General features: G+C 47.5%; 1 protein-coding gene and 1 long non-coding RNA gene across 2 annotated transcripts in view; one reads left to right on the forward strand and one right to left on the reverse strand.

Annotated features, from left to right (window-relative positions):
- Positions 1-3,056: 3,056 nt before the first annotated feature.
- On the reverse strand, positions 3,057-4,116 carry LOC135295076 (uncharacterized). The gene is made up of 2 exons (XR_010357144.1): positions 3,924-4,116; positions 3,057-3,486 (listed from the first exon to the last, which is right to left on the reverse strand). It is a non-coding gene; the product is annotated as an uncharacterized LOC135295076 (long non-coding RNA).
- Positions 3,484-14,958, forward strand: part of ADAMTS5 (ADAM metallopeptidase with thrombospondin type 1 motif 5) — a 38,980-nt gene continuing 27,505 nt past the window's right edge. Inside the window, exons 1-2 of the mRNA XM_064411133.1 lie at positions 3,484-4,626; positions 14,164-14,296. Of these exons, the coding sequence (XP_064267203.1) occupies positions 3,778-4,626; positions 14,164-14,296 (982 nt within the window). The 5' untranslated portion in view covers positions 3,484-3,777. The remainder of the gene's footprint in view (positions 4,627-14,163; positions 14,297-14,958) is intronic.

Below are 14,958 nucleotides of genomic sequence, written 5' to 3' on the forward strand. Positions count from 1 at the left end.
ATGAAAACTGAACAAATGAAAAAATGAACAATGAAAACAATGAAAAAATTATTTTAATTTCCAAGAAGGAGGAGTTCAATTAATGGTGAAAGACAGGTGCTGCTGGGTGGGACATCCCTGCTAGGCCTTGACTGCTTGTCAGGGGGCTGTAGGCAGACACAGACCTTGGATTCATGGTTTTCTAATGTGCCTGACCATTGAAAAAGAGGTGATGTAAAACAGGTCCTTTTTATAAAAAACTGGAAGGACACCTGGATAAAATCATCAACAACTTTTCCAGTATCTCCACATCTCTCAAGCTGCTCCTTCATGTGAGTGTTTATAATGCTTAGAGCAAAGTTTCTTATGTGACTAGAACACTACAGGATCAGGAATCCCTTGCTACCCAGGCTGTAATCTGCAGGATCCTGAAGAGTTTCATGGACAAACCCAGGGGGTGAAACACAACTTTAATGACAGCAGCTCCCAGAGACTCCAGAGGATTCTTTCATCAGGGTTGAATTTGATCCAAAGTGTACAAGACTTGTGTTGTGCCTCAAAGCTAATTGAGGATTCGTGGCTCTCTATCTCTCAGTTGGGAAAGGTCAGCCTTGAAATTTCCAGGTCAGAACTGCCTGACAAGGATTGAGTGTCATCCACAGCTTGGGACATGCTAACAGGATTTCTTGTTTAAAGGCAGTGTTCTAACTGTAAAAAGAGGCTAAGAGGGCAAAACTGCGAGGAAAGAGATGATTCATTCCAGTGATTTATCCTTACACTTCCAGGCTCTCAGACTAAAAGATGTTCCCTCTCATGGCACGAGGCATGACTGACCCATCTTTCCATTACTGCACTGCTGTGCTGAGTTATTGCAGTTTAGAGATGTAAACAGGACAGATTTCCTAATCTGTGGGGTTATTTGCACAAAATAATTTGTACCTTCCTGGAAAGCCTGGATCCTTGCTTGGTGTAACAGGGCAGCCCAGCCAACTTCTTCTGTCACTTGGGAAATCAAAGACAGCTCCAGAGATGAGCAGTGGGACAGACCATTTAATTATCACCAGCCTTTCTAAGCATTCCTGTTTTTCCAAGGTTATATGGCCGGACAGTTGGAATTAGGCTGCAGCCTGGGAGAACATTACACTGGCCTCCTGTGCACCATATCCCTTTCCATTGACAAACTAACACTTCTTTAATGAGATGTGCTGAGGTTGTTATCCAAAATACATTCCTTATCCCAGATCTCATCTCTAGCACCTCTCCCAGGGGTATCTGGGAGTTTGGACCCAGACATATTTGCAAATCCAGGGCTTGATCAGGTCCCAGTGAAGTCAATAAAAACATTGTTGGTGCTGAGCAGACAGGCATTAGGCTCAAAGGAAAAGTAAAACTCATCCAAGAAAATTACAGGTTCTTTTTTCAATCAAAATAAGAGAGTCTTTTCTCTCTCTCTTTAATTTTTTTCTGCTGTTTTAACTTTATAACGAGTTTAAGTAACTGAGGAAATGCTTAAATTTTTAAATGTTGAATAGTCCTGGCCCAGTGCCCAAAAAGTTAATGTGACCTTCCTAATACATACCTCTTATTAATTTTGAAACTTACTGACTCCAGTGAAGAATTTTTGGGGATGACAGAACACTGATATGTAGAAAAAGAAATATCAGGAGGTTGAGAAGTGAACTGTAGTTTGCAGGCATCACCATTTTTCTGGAAAAATGGAGAAAGAAGAATGAACACTTGCAAAACTTTGGTGAGTTAAACATTTCATAAGCACAACCTCAGGGTCATGTTAATGCAATCATTTACACAGGAATATTGATTTTTGAAGCTTTTGTGCCTTCAATTAAGCTGTTCCTTAGAGAAATGGTGGATTCGGAAAGCAGCCCCTGGAAGCTACAGGGGCAGGTCTGTGCATCCCACCACCCATCCTGACCCTGCCAAGCATTACAGGTGTGCACATCCTTTTCTTCCAGAGTGGTCAGAGGTTTATTTCCTCCTTGCAGGTGACCGTGAGGTTGGAGACCTGCATCCCTGCGGAATCCTGCAGCCAGAGAGCACCTGTTCCTGGCACTGTCCTGGGACGTGGAAACATGGGATAAATAAGCATTTTGTTTGTCGGCGTGGGGTCTGGAGCTCAGCAGGGCGAAATCAGTCGGAATCCTCAGGGGACCCCTTGCTCTCACCTTCCCAGAGCCGTTCCAGCCCAGGGAATTTGCCATCTCCATCGACAATGCCAAGGTGCAAAGGTGAGTGGGGTCGGAGCCCCAGGCAGGGGGTGGCAGACGAGGGGGGATGACCTAAGGGTCCGAAGCCACCCCGAAGGTCAGAGCGAGCATTCCCTCCTCCCGGCCGGGCTGGGGGCAGCACAGCCCCAGGGGATGGCAGCTTGCGGCACTAATGACAGGCTGGCTGCAGACAAAGACGGGAAGTTCGGGCTGCCCGGGGCAGGGGCCGGGGCCGAGCGGGGACACGCCGGGACCCGGGGCTCCATCAGCCCGGCCGCTCCCTCGCCGGCTCCGGAGCCCGGCACAAACCTCTCCTCCTCCTCCTCCTCCTCTTCCTCCTCCCCGAGCTCTGCGAGCCGCAGCCCCGGCAGGACGCGAGGTAAGCGCGGGCACATCCCGAGCCCCGCGGGCTGCCGGCGATGCGGGGCAACCTCGCGTTTTTCACACACACACATAAACATAAAAACCATCTCTCCGTGCCGTGGCCCGGCTTCCCCCGGCTCTTCTCCCTCTCTCCCGCTCACTCTCGCTGGTTTTCTCCTCCCCCCGAGCCGCCCCCCCCTCCCCCTTTCCGCCTCCCCTCAAGTTTCTCCTTCTGTCTGATTAAATGAGAAGGAAGTGTGGGAGTGGTGGTTTTGAAGCTCTCCCTTTAAGAGGCAGCCTGCAGTGACGAATTGTTGAAATTGCCATTGCAGGATGGCATTCCGCTATAAATTCATTGTTCCACCTCCTCTCATCTTCACATTTCTCTCCCTTCTCCTCTTGTTCACATCGACAGACTGGGGATAACAACAACAACAACAGGAAAGATACGGGGAGGGGGCTTTTACAGAAATCCAGGACGTTTTCCGCTTTTTGGGCTTTTTTTTCCTTTTTTTTTTTTTTTTTTTTTTTCCCTTTTTAACCATCTCACCGGAGACGATCGAGGCGGTTTGGGGTGCCTGAATTTCTTCTCTCCCCTTCTCCTCTTCAAAACAAAAGAGGGCAAAAGAAGGAAAGGAGCCCACCGGAGCCCGAGAAAGTGCCGAGTCGCAGCAGACCTGCCCTGCTGCTGCTGCTGCTGGTGATGATCCGGTGACTGCAGCGGAGAAGTGCAAGAGGAGTGGGAAGTGCTCAAACTTCTCTACTTGCCGGCTCCGAGCCGTCTCTCCTCCTTTTCCTCTCTCCTCACTTTGCCTCCCCGGCAGCAGCGATTTGGGATTTTTTTTTTCTTTTTTTTTTTTTTTGCCTCTCTCTCTCCCTCTCTCTCTCTCTTCCCCTTCCATGTGCTCCCGGCTCTTCCCTGCAGAGAAACACAAAGTTCACACGCGAGCGGCGTTTGTTGACATTTTTTTCTCTCCCACTCACACTTGACTTCGGGAGAGAGAACTTTTTTCCTTATTTTTCTTTTTTTTTATTGCCGTTCCTTTTTTTTTTTTAATTTTTTTTTTCCCCCTTCCCCTCACCTCTCCTTTTCTCCCCATCCCTTAACTCCGCTGCCGCGCTCCGCCGGCCGGCCCCCGTTATTACCACCACCATTATTACCACCACAATTCCCACTCCCGCCGCCCCGCTGCCCCGCTCCGAGGCCAGCATGCTGCCGGCGCTGCTGCTGTGGCTGCTGCTGGCCGCCCGCGCCGGCCGCGCCGCGCCGCCCGCACCTGCCGAGCCCGGCGCGCCGCCCGCCCGGCCCCCCGCCCCCGGGCCGCCCCGCGGGGCCGTGCGGCGCCTCGACCCGACCTACGCGGGGGGCGGCAGGGCGGGCTACGTGCTCTACGCCGGGGGACAGCGCTTCCTGCTCGACCTGGAGCGCGACGGGCCGCGCTGCCACTACCGCGGCACGGTGGACGGCAGCCCGCGCTCGCTCGCCGTCTTCAACCTCTGCGGCGGCCTCGACGGCTTCTTCGCCGTGGGCCGCTCCCGCTACACCGTGCGCCCGGCGCGCCGCGCTCCGCGCGGAGAGGCCGCGGCGCGGATCTACGGCGATGGCCCGGCCCGCGCCCCTCACGTCTTCCGCAGGGACAGCTTCAGCTTCGAGACGGTGCCGGCCCGCACCAGCTGCGAGACCCGAGACCCCGCCAGGCCGGCGGGCGGGGACGGGCGGCGGCGGCGGCGGCGGCGCTCCGTGTCCCGGGCCCGGCAGGTGGAGCTGCTGCTGGTGGCCGACGCCTCCATGGTGCGCAAGTACGGGAAGGGGCTGCAGCACTACCTGCTCACGCTGGCCTCCATCGCCTCGCGGCTCTACGCGCACGCCAGCCTGGAGAACCACGTGCGGCTGGCCGTGGTGAAGGTGGTGGCGCTGGGCGACAAGGAGAAGGGGCTGGAGGTCAACAGGAACGCCGCCACCACGCTCAAGAACTTCTGCAAGTGGCAGCACCAGCACAACCGCCTCGACGATGACCACGAGGAGCACTACGATGCCGCCATCCTCTTCACCCGCGAGGTAGGCATGGCCCTGGCCGCGGGCATGGCCGTGACGGCGACAGCGAGGTGTCCCTCGGGCCTGGGGTGGCCGGGCTGCCGGACCCCTGCCCACCCTGCTCGGCTTTGCGCGGGGATTGCCGCCCCGCTCATGGATCCGGCTCGTCCATCGGGCAGTGCAGCATCTCAGGGACCGGCACCCACTGCCGGGAATGGCAGAGCGCTTGAGATTTGTGTATGTCCCCTGCCCTGTGCTGTCACCCCCGCCTTGGGTTCAGTGTTGGGACCCCAGCCCGGTGGAGAGGTGGGAGCTTTGATCGTGGGACTCAGCCTGACGTCCCTTTGCTTCAGCCTTTGTCCTGTCTGTTCCTGTGAGATGTTTAACACTTTTAGAGGTGGTCCAGTCGGGAAGGGCTGATAGCGCTTCCTAAACTAGATTAGTCCCCAAACAAACCTGCTGGGGAAGGTGGTGGAGAGCAGCTTAAGGGCACAGACGTCTCGCTTGTGGAGCACATCGGGCCGCTGTTTCCAGCGAGGATAGCTCCGGCAGCCCTTGTGGTTCAGGTGTGGGACGTAAGTGCAGACCGCAGGTAAACAGGGCTGCACAGGCTGTGCGAGTTGTCCTGGATGCTGGCAAGGGGCTGCAGTCCCTGTCCTGTCCCCAGTGGATGCCCTCATCAGCCGTGGGTTGGATCTGCCTGTGTTGCCCATGCAGAGCCGTGCCAGCTTGCTCCACGCTGGGTTGTTGATTAATTACGTTGCCAGAGGTCGTTAAGGGACATTGCTCTGGTAGACATGTGGCCGAGTTTATGCAATGAAGTTCTGTAAGAATATCCCTTCAGCGGTTTGGGTTTGGTGTTTTCTTTTTTTTTCCCTTTCCCCAAGTACGAAAAAAATAACTGCATGACTTTCCGTTCATTTGAGTTCTCCGGCTTTGCTACATCGTAGGAGCCTGCCAAAAAGGATGCTTTGGATGGTTTGTGGAAGGAGTTGCTCCAGAAGGGGCGAAAAAAAGCGCCTGGCTTGCTTTTATAGCTGTAAATAGTTGAAACATTCGGTTCTGTGTCAGGCATCACTTGTACAAGAGGAGCCCTTTTTAGCAGTTTAAAGCCCATCAGTGCAATTTGCAAGCTTTCGTTTTTTATCGCTATAACCTGAATGAAAGCAGGCTACCTAGACTGGGTCAGAATGTCTTTGGGTTTGCTGTAAACATCTTTTCCAATGGCTTATTAAGCCTGGGCCAGAATCCATCCCTTCTCTCTGAAGGGAGTTTCTCCGTGCCACTATTCCCGCTTATTTCCCTGGGCTATATGACAATTCTGAAACGCTTAGGGTGGCGACAGTGAACCTTAGCAATTATTAAGTTAATTTGGACTGAGATAGGATGTGACTGTAAAGTGCACTTGCTTTACAGATGCTTAGCTGTAATTCTTTGCGTGGACACCCTCCTGGCAGAATAAGAGGGTGCTGCTAATCAGTAATCCACTTTCAAAGGCTCAAGAGAAATGCACAGACTTACCTCTCTGGGGTGTAAGTAGTGCATAGAATAAATAAATCACCACGGTTCCTGTGGTCTCCTTGCACTCTTAAGATGCAAATGTTGCTTGCATTGCTGCTCGGGGCTCCTTCATGAGTAGAAAAGCACAGGCTTGTGTTTTCTTGGTTTACATTTTAACAGCTTTAACTCTGGGATTAACTGCTCGATGCAGTTCAGGACAACTTAATCTGCTTTAATGCTTTGCTGTGTGCACACGGACATTGTTTGGCAGTGTTTGACTGAATTAAGAACCAGACTGGAGTTTCTTGCTACATGTGTTCATGATGTTCTTTGCAGAGAGAGTATGTGTGAGCCCACACGATTTTTATATGCTTACCCTTGAAATGTCAACACGAATCTATTTGCTCCCTGTGGAATGTAAACACGAAAAGGGTTAAAGGATGAAAAAGCAGTGGAGATGTTTCCTGGGGAAAACAGCCCCGCTTTGAACTAAAGGAGAGATTTTTTCCAGTTTAGCTTTTCAATGAGAGTGGCAGCAGTTGGCAGGAGAGCACCACTTTTACAACTCTGTTTTGGATGGATGAAGTTGGTTGCTAAGCTACAAGACGCCGAGCCGTGGCTGCGTGTTTTGATGGGCTCTGAATATCGTCATGCTGATTTTTGAACATCCAGATGTCTCTTTCTAAGTGCCTGGGGTTTCAGGGATTGGGCAGACGTGTGAGGTACATTTTCCATCGTTGTTTACTAACTGAGGCCACCTTGAGCCTCGTGTTGTCAACAGAATAATATTTGCAGATGGTTTGTCAGCTGAATGCGTGGCCTCAGCTGTATGGAATTGGCTCTGTGTAGATAGAATCTGCATTGTGCATGGCTGGTGCCGTACAAATCCCTAAATAATAATTAGCTTTGTTCTGGAGTGACATTTGATTGGATGGTATTTTTTTACACTAAAAGAGGGCTTTATTTGAGTTCCTATATAAAGGAAGAATCCCGACAGAATTCAGCAGTGTTGCTTCATCCTCTTTGGTTGTCTTTACTTCTTTAAAAATAAATTAGTAACCATTGATAGCCTGAGAGTGCATTGGCAGCTCTCCTTCATTATTAAATTAGTAGTGGTTACATTATATTACATAAGTTCAAATTATGGTTGTCATCATCATAATCATTCATACTCTGAAGTACTGCCTATGTAAAAGAATTTAGAAGGAAATTTACTGTTTCTGAGTTAAAACAGCCACTTACTTCTGGTCATAATCTGTATTTAATTAGCTAAGGGCTTTAAAGCAATTATCCTGCAGATCACAGTAAGTCAATATGAACATGAATTCAGTTTGGGGTGATACAGGCAACATCTTAAATCTGTTTTTAGGCCTTGTGTTGCTTGTCAATGATGGCAAGGGTCCATTTGCTGCAGTGGGTCCTCTGTTTACTGTGTAAATGCAAGGATTACTAGAGTTACTTATCTGGCCATTGTAAAAACCTTAAGTGGACACAGAAATCATCTGTCACTAAATATTGCAGAAATTTAGTTGGGTTCCAGGGTGATTTTTTAAATCTGATAATGAGAAGTGTATTTTCCCAGTGGCTGCCATCTGTCACTTTGACCCATGAGGAGCAGGATGAAGCATGACAGAGGTCTGACTTGACAGCAAGCAAACGTGATAATTTTCAGATATTTCTAAATTTCCTCAAGGCAGCTTGACCATAACAGCCTTAGAGAGTACATGGATCCCCTGCTGTTGGGCTACTTTGTGGTTGAGTCCTTGGCAGCAGCTGTAAATCTTTGGGCCACATGAATCCTGGGGCATCCTCCATGGAATATGGTGGTGCAAGGATGCAGTTCTGGTGGCCAGGTGAGTCTCCTCCACGAAGCAGAGAAGTATCTGTGTGCAAGAGGGCTTGCAAAGCTCTCTTTCCCTGGAGATTACATCACTTGTTGTCCACAGCAGTGCAGTCAACAGCAAATTTAGAGTTTATTCTGTTTCAGCCTTTTTTGTAGTGAGCAGTTTGCAGGAGCTGGAAGCAGATTATCTTCAGATTTTTATGGGTGCAACAAAACACTTGCCAGATTATTTGTCACCATAGCAAAACAGATTAGATGGGACTTGCAAACTGCATTTGAACTCACACTGTTGTTTTTCTGAGGTCCAGCCTGCTCTGCAATTATCCTCTAGAATCCATCCACTATTTCATTAGTGGCCCTTAGTTAAATTTCAAGTGAACTATTGAATGCATTTGGACAAAATCCAGCTCTCTTCTTTTCCCCCCCATTCTGAATCATCTAAAGATTAAAATAGATGTTTCTCACAGTAGATACAGACATTAGTAGCAAGAAAAAAATCCTTTCCTAAGTGCTTGTTAGCATCATCTGTGATAGTACCATCATGCCTGGCTCGAGCAGAGGGTTCATGCTAGAGCCAAAGGCCACTGTCCTGCCTTTTTCTACTCAGTAATTATATGGGGCTGGTGTGTTTGATTTAGTTTAACTGTCCATCTGGCAGTGCTGTGGAAATTTAACAGCAAGCTTTGTATTATCTCAGCTCTGTAGATGATAATTTCACTGCATGGAGCACATGCTTTCTTTGGCTCTACTTCTTTCTTCTGTCCTTTGCTTTTTTTTTCTTTTCTCTGTTATCATCTTCCAACAATTATTATCCCCTAGAAGTAAAATAAGTCACTGTACCAATGGTCAATAGAATAGATTTCATTGTTAATTACTTTTACTCTGAAGAAATTGTAGTGTGATGTGTATACCAGTTTCGTAGTGTTTTCCCCAACTTTGTTGCACATCAGATACATTTAAATAACGTCCCTAGGGAAAACAAAGTAGGGACATAACTGGTAGAGGAGAAGTTTGATTCACCCTGGTCTGGAGAGATGGTGTAGAGTTTCTCCACAAAGGAACTGTGGCTTAAGCAGGTTAAATCACACATTTTTACTTGGTCATCAATCATAAGTTTCATAAATGAAACTTCTCCTCCCCATGCAGATTCCAAATGCTTTATGTGCGTTTTGTCAGTATTTTAAAATAACCTGTAGTTTGCATAACTCTGCTGTGGTTTTTTTTTTGGTTTTTTTTTTTTTTTTTTAAATGCTGAAGCCGCAGGCTCATATTTATGATATGAACCCCAAAAGCAAATCACCTCAATTTTTAAGTTAAGTTAGTGGGGAAATGCATTTGGGTTTTGTTTTGGCAGGTATCACCGTTGTGGTTTTCCTCAGAAGGTAACCAGGCTCTGGCCACCCTCTCAGAATGTGGCCAGGGAGGACAGAGCAGTAACGCAGCCAGCCTTTCCTCACCCAGGATCCTTTCTGCCCACGTGAACATTACCTTTGAAACCACGTGTGCCATTCCAGGTTGCTGTGGCATCAGTGGAAGTTCTCCCACTTTGCAGAGGAGCTGATGGGAGGGTGGATGTGTGTGTTCTAGCACCACCTGACCCCACCCTCCTGCCCAGCCTGCGGTGGGAACGCTGCTGCAGGAAGTCGGAAAGCCGTGCTTAATTCCTTCCTCTGCTGGAGGGATTTTAGGTCTGTATCGCCCACCTCCCAGGAGAGCTCCTTAACCAGGAGGTCGTAAGCTGTTCCAGGTGTTAAGGAAACTTTCCACCCCTCTGACCAAAGGTCTGTCACTGTTTAGTGAGTAATTCATATGGTGAGAACGAGGGGAATCGTGACCTGAAGCCGCTGAGTGGAGCGCAGCGCTTGGAGCAAGGTGGTCTGGGTTCCTCAGGCACGGAGAGGAACTGTTTCTGTGATTTACCACAGGCTGTTCAGTGGGAAAGAAGAAGGATGAGCAATAGGCACCAAAAATTGGGTCCCTTCACTGACTGCACTTCAGCTGCAGCCTTGGCTAGGGGAACCTCGGGCTCAGGGACTGCTCCAGGAGGAGCCACAGCTCCCTGTGTGCTTGGCAGGAGCCTGGTATAGACCATGAAGTGCTCTCCTAAAAAAGATGCTTCCAGTTGGCCTCATCCCTGGAAGGAGTTTGTAGCTGGATCATGTTCTCACTGGCAAAAGGCTTGAGCTGATGAGCTGCTGCAAAGGGACCAGAAGACAAGTGAACAGAGCTGTACAGGTTTTAGCTGTGCTTTTCAAGAAGGTGATGTGCAGCTTGACCTGCTACAAAGCTTCATCCTGTGGGTCCCTCTCATTCTGATCTGAGAAGCTCTGTGTGCTCAGCTTCCCTCAGGGCCAAAGGTGGAGAAACATCTGAGTGAAACATCTGAACCCCAGTAGGCAAAGTGCCCTGCTGTTCCAGACTGTGGAACTGTGGCACCTTGGGACCCGCAGGATCCCAAACTGCAAGCCCTGTGAGGGATAGATAACCCAAAAGACCTGAGGACATGTTCTTCTGCCCTTAAATCCCACCAAAGTGTCCACATTGCTTCTCACATCGTGTTTTGGATCTGGTCAGTGGCCTCTGACCTAACACCAGGTTTCACTAAACAGTTTATTGCTGGTTTGAAACCTACTGTGGAACACATTCCAGGTGAAAAGAGCCTCCTGCTCCAGGCAGGACACGGTGACAGCTACCTCCCTTCACAACAAGGCCATGTATACATGGCAGCCAGCCAGCTGCTCCTGATGGATTTAGGATGCCAAGAAAAGTTGGCCTCTAATGAGCTGTCTAATTAACTACTAGACTTGTGATGTACAGCTTAGTTTTACTAAGCCATTCCTTTGCCAAAGCTTAACATCTCTTGCCTCCTGCATAGCAAATGCATTTCCTTGTCATTCTTCTGTTTTGAAACTACTGTAAAGCAGATCAACAGCCAGGCTGTTTTCCTTCTCTAGAAATATAAAAAACATTCTTTAACTCTTCTGCCACTGTTTCAAGGCAAATGAGCATCCAGATCTGAGTAGCTGATTAGCTTTCTAGTAGAGACAAAATAACCTAGAGTGAAATAATCATTGGAAACTGATTTTATGTATCACGAGTCCCCTCCTTCCTCGTGCTTTAGCTGGAGTATGAAAAGTTGAGGCTACCCACACAGATTTTTTAAGATTGCATCATTACATTGAAGCCTGTTTTTAACAAAAAGTTAAAATATTTTCCAGGGAAATAAAACCTTCTACTGTACTCCCAGAAAGTTTACTTCATGAAAGTAGTAGACTGCTTTCCAGGACTGCCCAGGAAAGCAAAAAACAAATGTAGCTATTGATTCTGGTAATGAATAATCCATAGCCAGTGTTTGGCTAAGCAGGCATGATTTTCAGTAACATCACTTGCAGTCAAGCCGGTATTGGTGAATTGACCCAAAAGCAAAGTTTTCAGAATATTTGTCTCAGAGATGCCACTTGATAGGCTGCAGTTCTGTTTTTAGTATATACTAGGAACAGAAATATATTGCAGTTCAAATCATGCAGAGGCAGGAGAAGTAAATAAGTGAATGAGACAATGACAATATAGAGGAGCCCTCAGTAATTTGCCTAAATGATTATTGATAATACCAGCCTTAGCTGCCTATGAGCATCCTCAGGCAGCCACCAAGGGCTGGAATTGGCAGGGAAAACCAGGATGCTCAATCCATGCTCTGCCCGAAGCACAGCCATGGCAATGCCCTGCTCTAGCAGCAGATGGGCAGCCCACAGACATCCCCATAACAGCTTCTGACACAGGAGCTGGTGCCAGAAAATGTTTCCTGTCCTTGTTTCCAGAATCCTTTACAAGCCCCTCTGCTCTTTCCCAGCTGGGATTTGGCAGCGGCTGCAGGACTCCCAGACTGGCCATGGGGCTGCTGAGGGACCAGGGCTTTGCTGGAGCACTGCCCAACACTTTCTGACCCCAGGGTGGGCTCTCTTCTCCTTTCTGGGCATGGCTGGTCCCACGTCATCTGAGGACACCTGTTTGCCAGCTGTCCGTGGGGAATTGGAGGAGCTAGGTGGCCTGGCATATCAGCAGTTTGCAGAATCATGTCTTTCCTGCAGTGGGATTTTCTAGGACCAGGGAGGACGTTGTAATGCAATCCTGAGCACAGATTTTGAAATGCTGAGGTGAGATTATGCTGACATTATCTCTGCCCTAATATTCCATGCTCCACACATCCCATCAGAATTAGCTCTGTGGAAGTTTACAAGATTGCCTGCTTAGAAAAATTGTAATTTTTTTTAGTTACATTTGTGTCATCAAACCTGGTGAATCACTCTGAAGTCTGGCTTTGGCTGCTGGTGTAGATTGCCAGTGTAGCTTCTGCTTGTGTGCAAATGGGAGTAAATCCTGAGTGGCATGAGGCATCTGGGTGCTGATACCATTGTGCCATGCTGGGAGCAGCACTGATGTCAGTACCTATGTAATGATGCCACCCTAATACCAGAAAAGACTGAGTGACATAGAATCTGCATGCAGGGACAAAGCCTGAATTAATGCAGTTTATACTATTTTGGCACTCCCAACCTGTCTAGCCCTCCTCCAGTAAGCTGCTTTCTGTCTGATTTATGTGCTTTTTGGTACTTGTGTAAGAATTGCAGTTCAGCTGCTTGTGTGGACTCAGGTCATATTGCTCCATCACAGAATTACAGGGTCAGTCATGTTGGAAATGACCTCTGAGATCACTGAGTCCAGCCACCTTGTGCTAGACCATGGCACTGAGTGCCAATTCCAGTCTTTCCTTAAACACCTCCAGAATTGGGGACTCCACCACCTCTCTGGACAGCCCCTTCCAATCACCCTCTCTGTGAAGAAATTCTTCTTAAATGTCCAACCTAAACTTTGAGCTTAAGATGGTGTCTTCTTGTCCCACTGATCGTTTCCTAGAAGCCAGAACTGAGCCTGAAATTTCTCCTCCATCTATGTAATACTGCTTTGTCTTTTTAGCTTGAAAATTTTCTTTGTTGGGAAAAAACACACCTTTTTTCTTTTTTTTTTCTTTTTTTTTTGTTTGTGTTTGTAGAGAGATGCTCTGTCACAGTATCTGTGCACTAGGTGTGGTTTTCTTTGACTTCAGTGAGGTTTGAATCCTGTGCTTTTCCAGGTTTGCCTAACCTGTCATAATCAGTGAACACTGCTGCTCTGAAGCCTCCTATAAGGTGTCTGTTATTCAGGTGGATTAATTATGAAAGGCTTCATAAAAGGAAGTCCTTGTAGAAACAGATCTGAAGGGAAGAAGAGAATCTTGAAAATGCAGGGGGAAAAGTGCTCTTTGATCACTTTGATAATAACATTTGTCATGCCTTGAAAGTGTCAATTTCATTCAACCACAATGAAATGTTGAAGAGTTCCAAATAGCATGGCCCCTTCTTCTCCTTCTCTTCCAAAAAATGTGTATATATGCACATGCACACTATTATTCTTCCCTCTGCTTCAACAGCACCATGGAGAAATTGCTGCTGGTGATAAAAACACAATGTCTGACCAAAGTTGAAAGACAAAACTTGATGCTACCTGCATGGTTTTTGGAGACACCCCATATCTGCATGTGGGAGAAGTGGTTAAGTTGTTGGGATTTTGCACTCTCTTATATCACTGACTCTCAGCAATCTCTGAGAATTGCTAAATACTTGGTATATTATTGGGTAAGACATTAGTAATTGTACTGCTTGGCAGATGTGGAATGAGGTTTCACATGCAGCAATCTCATTTCAGTTAAGTGGGAGTATAGGATTGGTTTCAGAAAAGAAAGCTGATCTCTGGTTCAAGGACTGATCAGGAAGCTGAAGCTTTCTCTGGGCCTTGGTTACCTTCTGTAAATAAAGAGAATTTTCTGGTTTTATTGTCAGTGAGGAAATGCTTCCACAGCCTATTTTCAGTGCCTACCTCAATGCAAGTGTGAGCATAGCAGAAATACAAATTTAACTAACAACAATTAGCTGCAACAGCTAACAACAATTAGCTGCAGAACATATCCAAAACCCGTTAAAGTCCATGGAAATACTCCCACTGACCTTACCAGGGATTGCCTTGCTGTGCTTTTAACATCTTTACCTGGAACTTTACACTGATATTTTCATCCGGGACCTGCCATTGGCAAAGGCGCCTTTAACCGGTTGTTACCGCTGGGTGTAAAAACTCATTGTAACCTTTTTTTTTCTCTTTTTTTTATTTTTCCCTTTCCTGGGCAGGATTTATGTGGGCATCATTCCTGTGATACCCTGGGAATGGCAGACGTTGGGACCATCTGCTCCCCCGAGCGCAGCTGCGCGGTGATTGAAGACGACGGCCTCCACGCAGCCTTTACGGTGGCTCACGAAATTGGTATGCAGTGCCTTTTCTGTTCCCCTGCCAAGCCAAACACTCCCAACAGCTGCATTAGGAACCAAAATACCCCGCAATTAATTCCAGATTTCCCCCGGCCCAGAGCCCCGCCTGGGGATTAGGGCTGTGTACATATGCACTTCAGGGTTAACTAATAAGGGATCAGAAGGCAGGGGAAGGCGCACAGTAGGTGTTTCCTCCCTGACAGTGGCCTTTCTAAGCAGCAGTTGAAGTGAAAATTCAAAGGCTGCTGCTACTGCCCAGAGATGTCAATGCATGGCCCTCCTGAGAAAGCTTTTGGCCCATCTGTTGTCATTTGCATGCACTTATCTATTGGAAAATAAGTCATATTTTTCAACTTGTTGCATGCGCTGTTGTTAGGAAGCTTTTCTCCTTCTACTCCCTGCAGAGAAAAGCTTTTGTGGCAAAAACCCAACATAATTCCAATGTCTTTGTAAGTGTACAGAAGTTAATTTTAAATCCTGTAATAAGTGAAATGTTATTTAGGTGATAAAGGTTTGGTCACAAAACCTGTTTAGCTTTGTTTCAGTTTCCACTTCTGTGGACAGCAGTTAAATTAGGAGCTTTGTATGTACCTTTCAAAAATGTTTAAGATAGAATTAATGACAGAAGAAAGTTTATGTTCTGGGATATTACTTCTG

This window comes from Passer domesticus, chromosome 2, assembly GCF_036417665.1.
Source record: "Passer domesticus isolate bPasDom1 chromosome 2, bPasDom1.hap1, whole genome shotgun sequence".
In the NCBI taxonomy this organism is placed as follows: Eukaryota; Metazoa; Chordata; class Aves; order Passeriformes; family Passeridae; genus Passer; species Passer domesticus.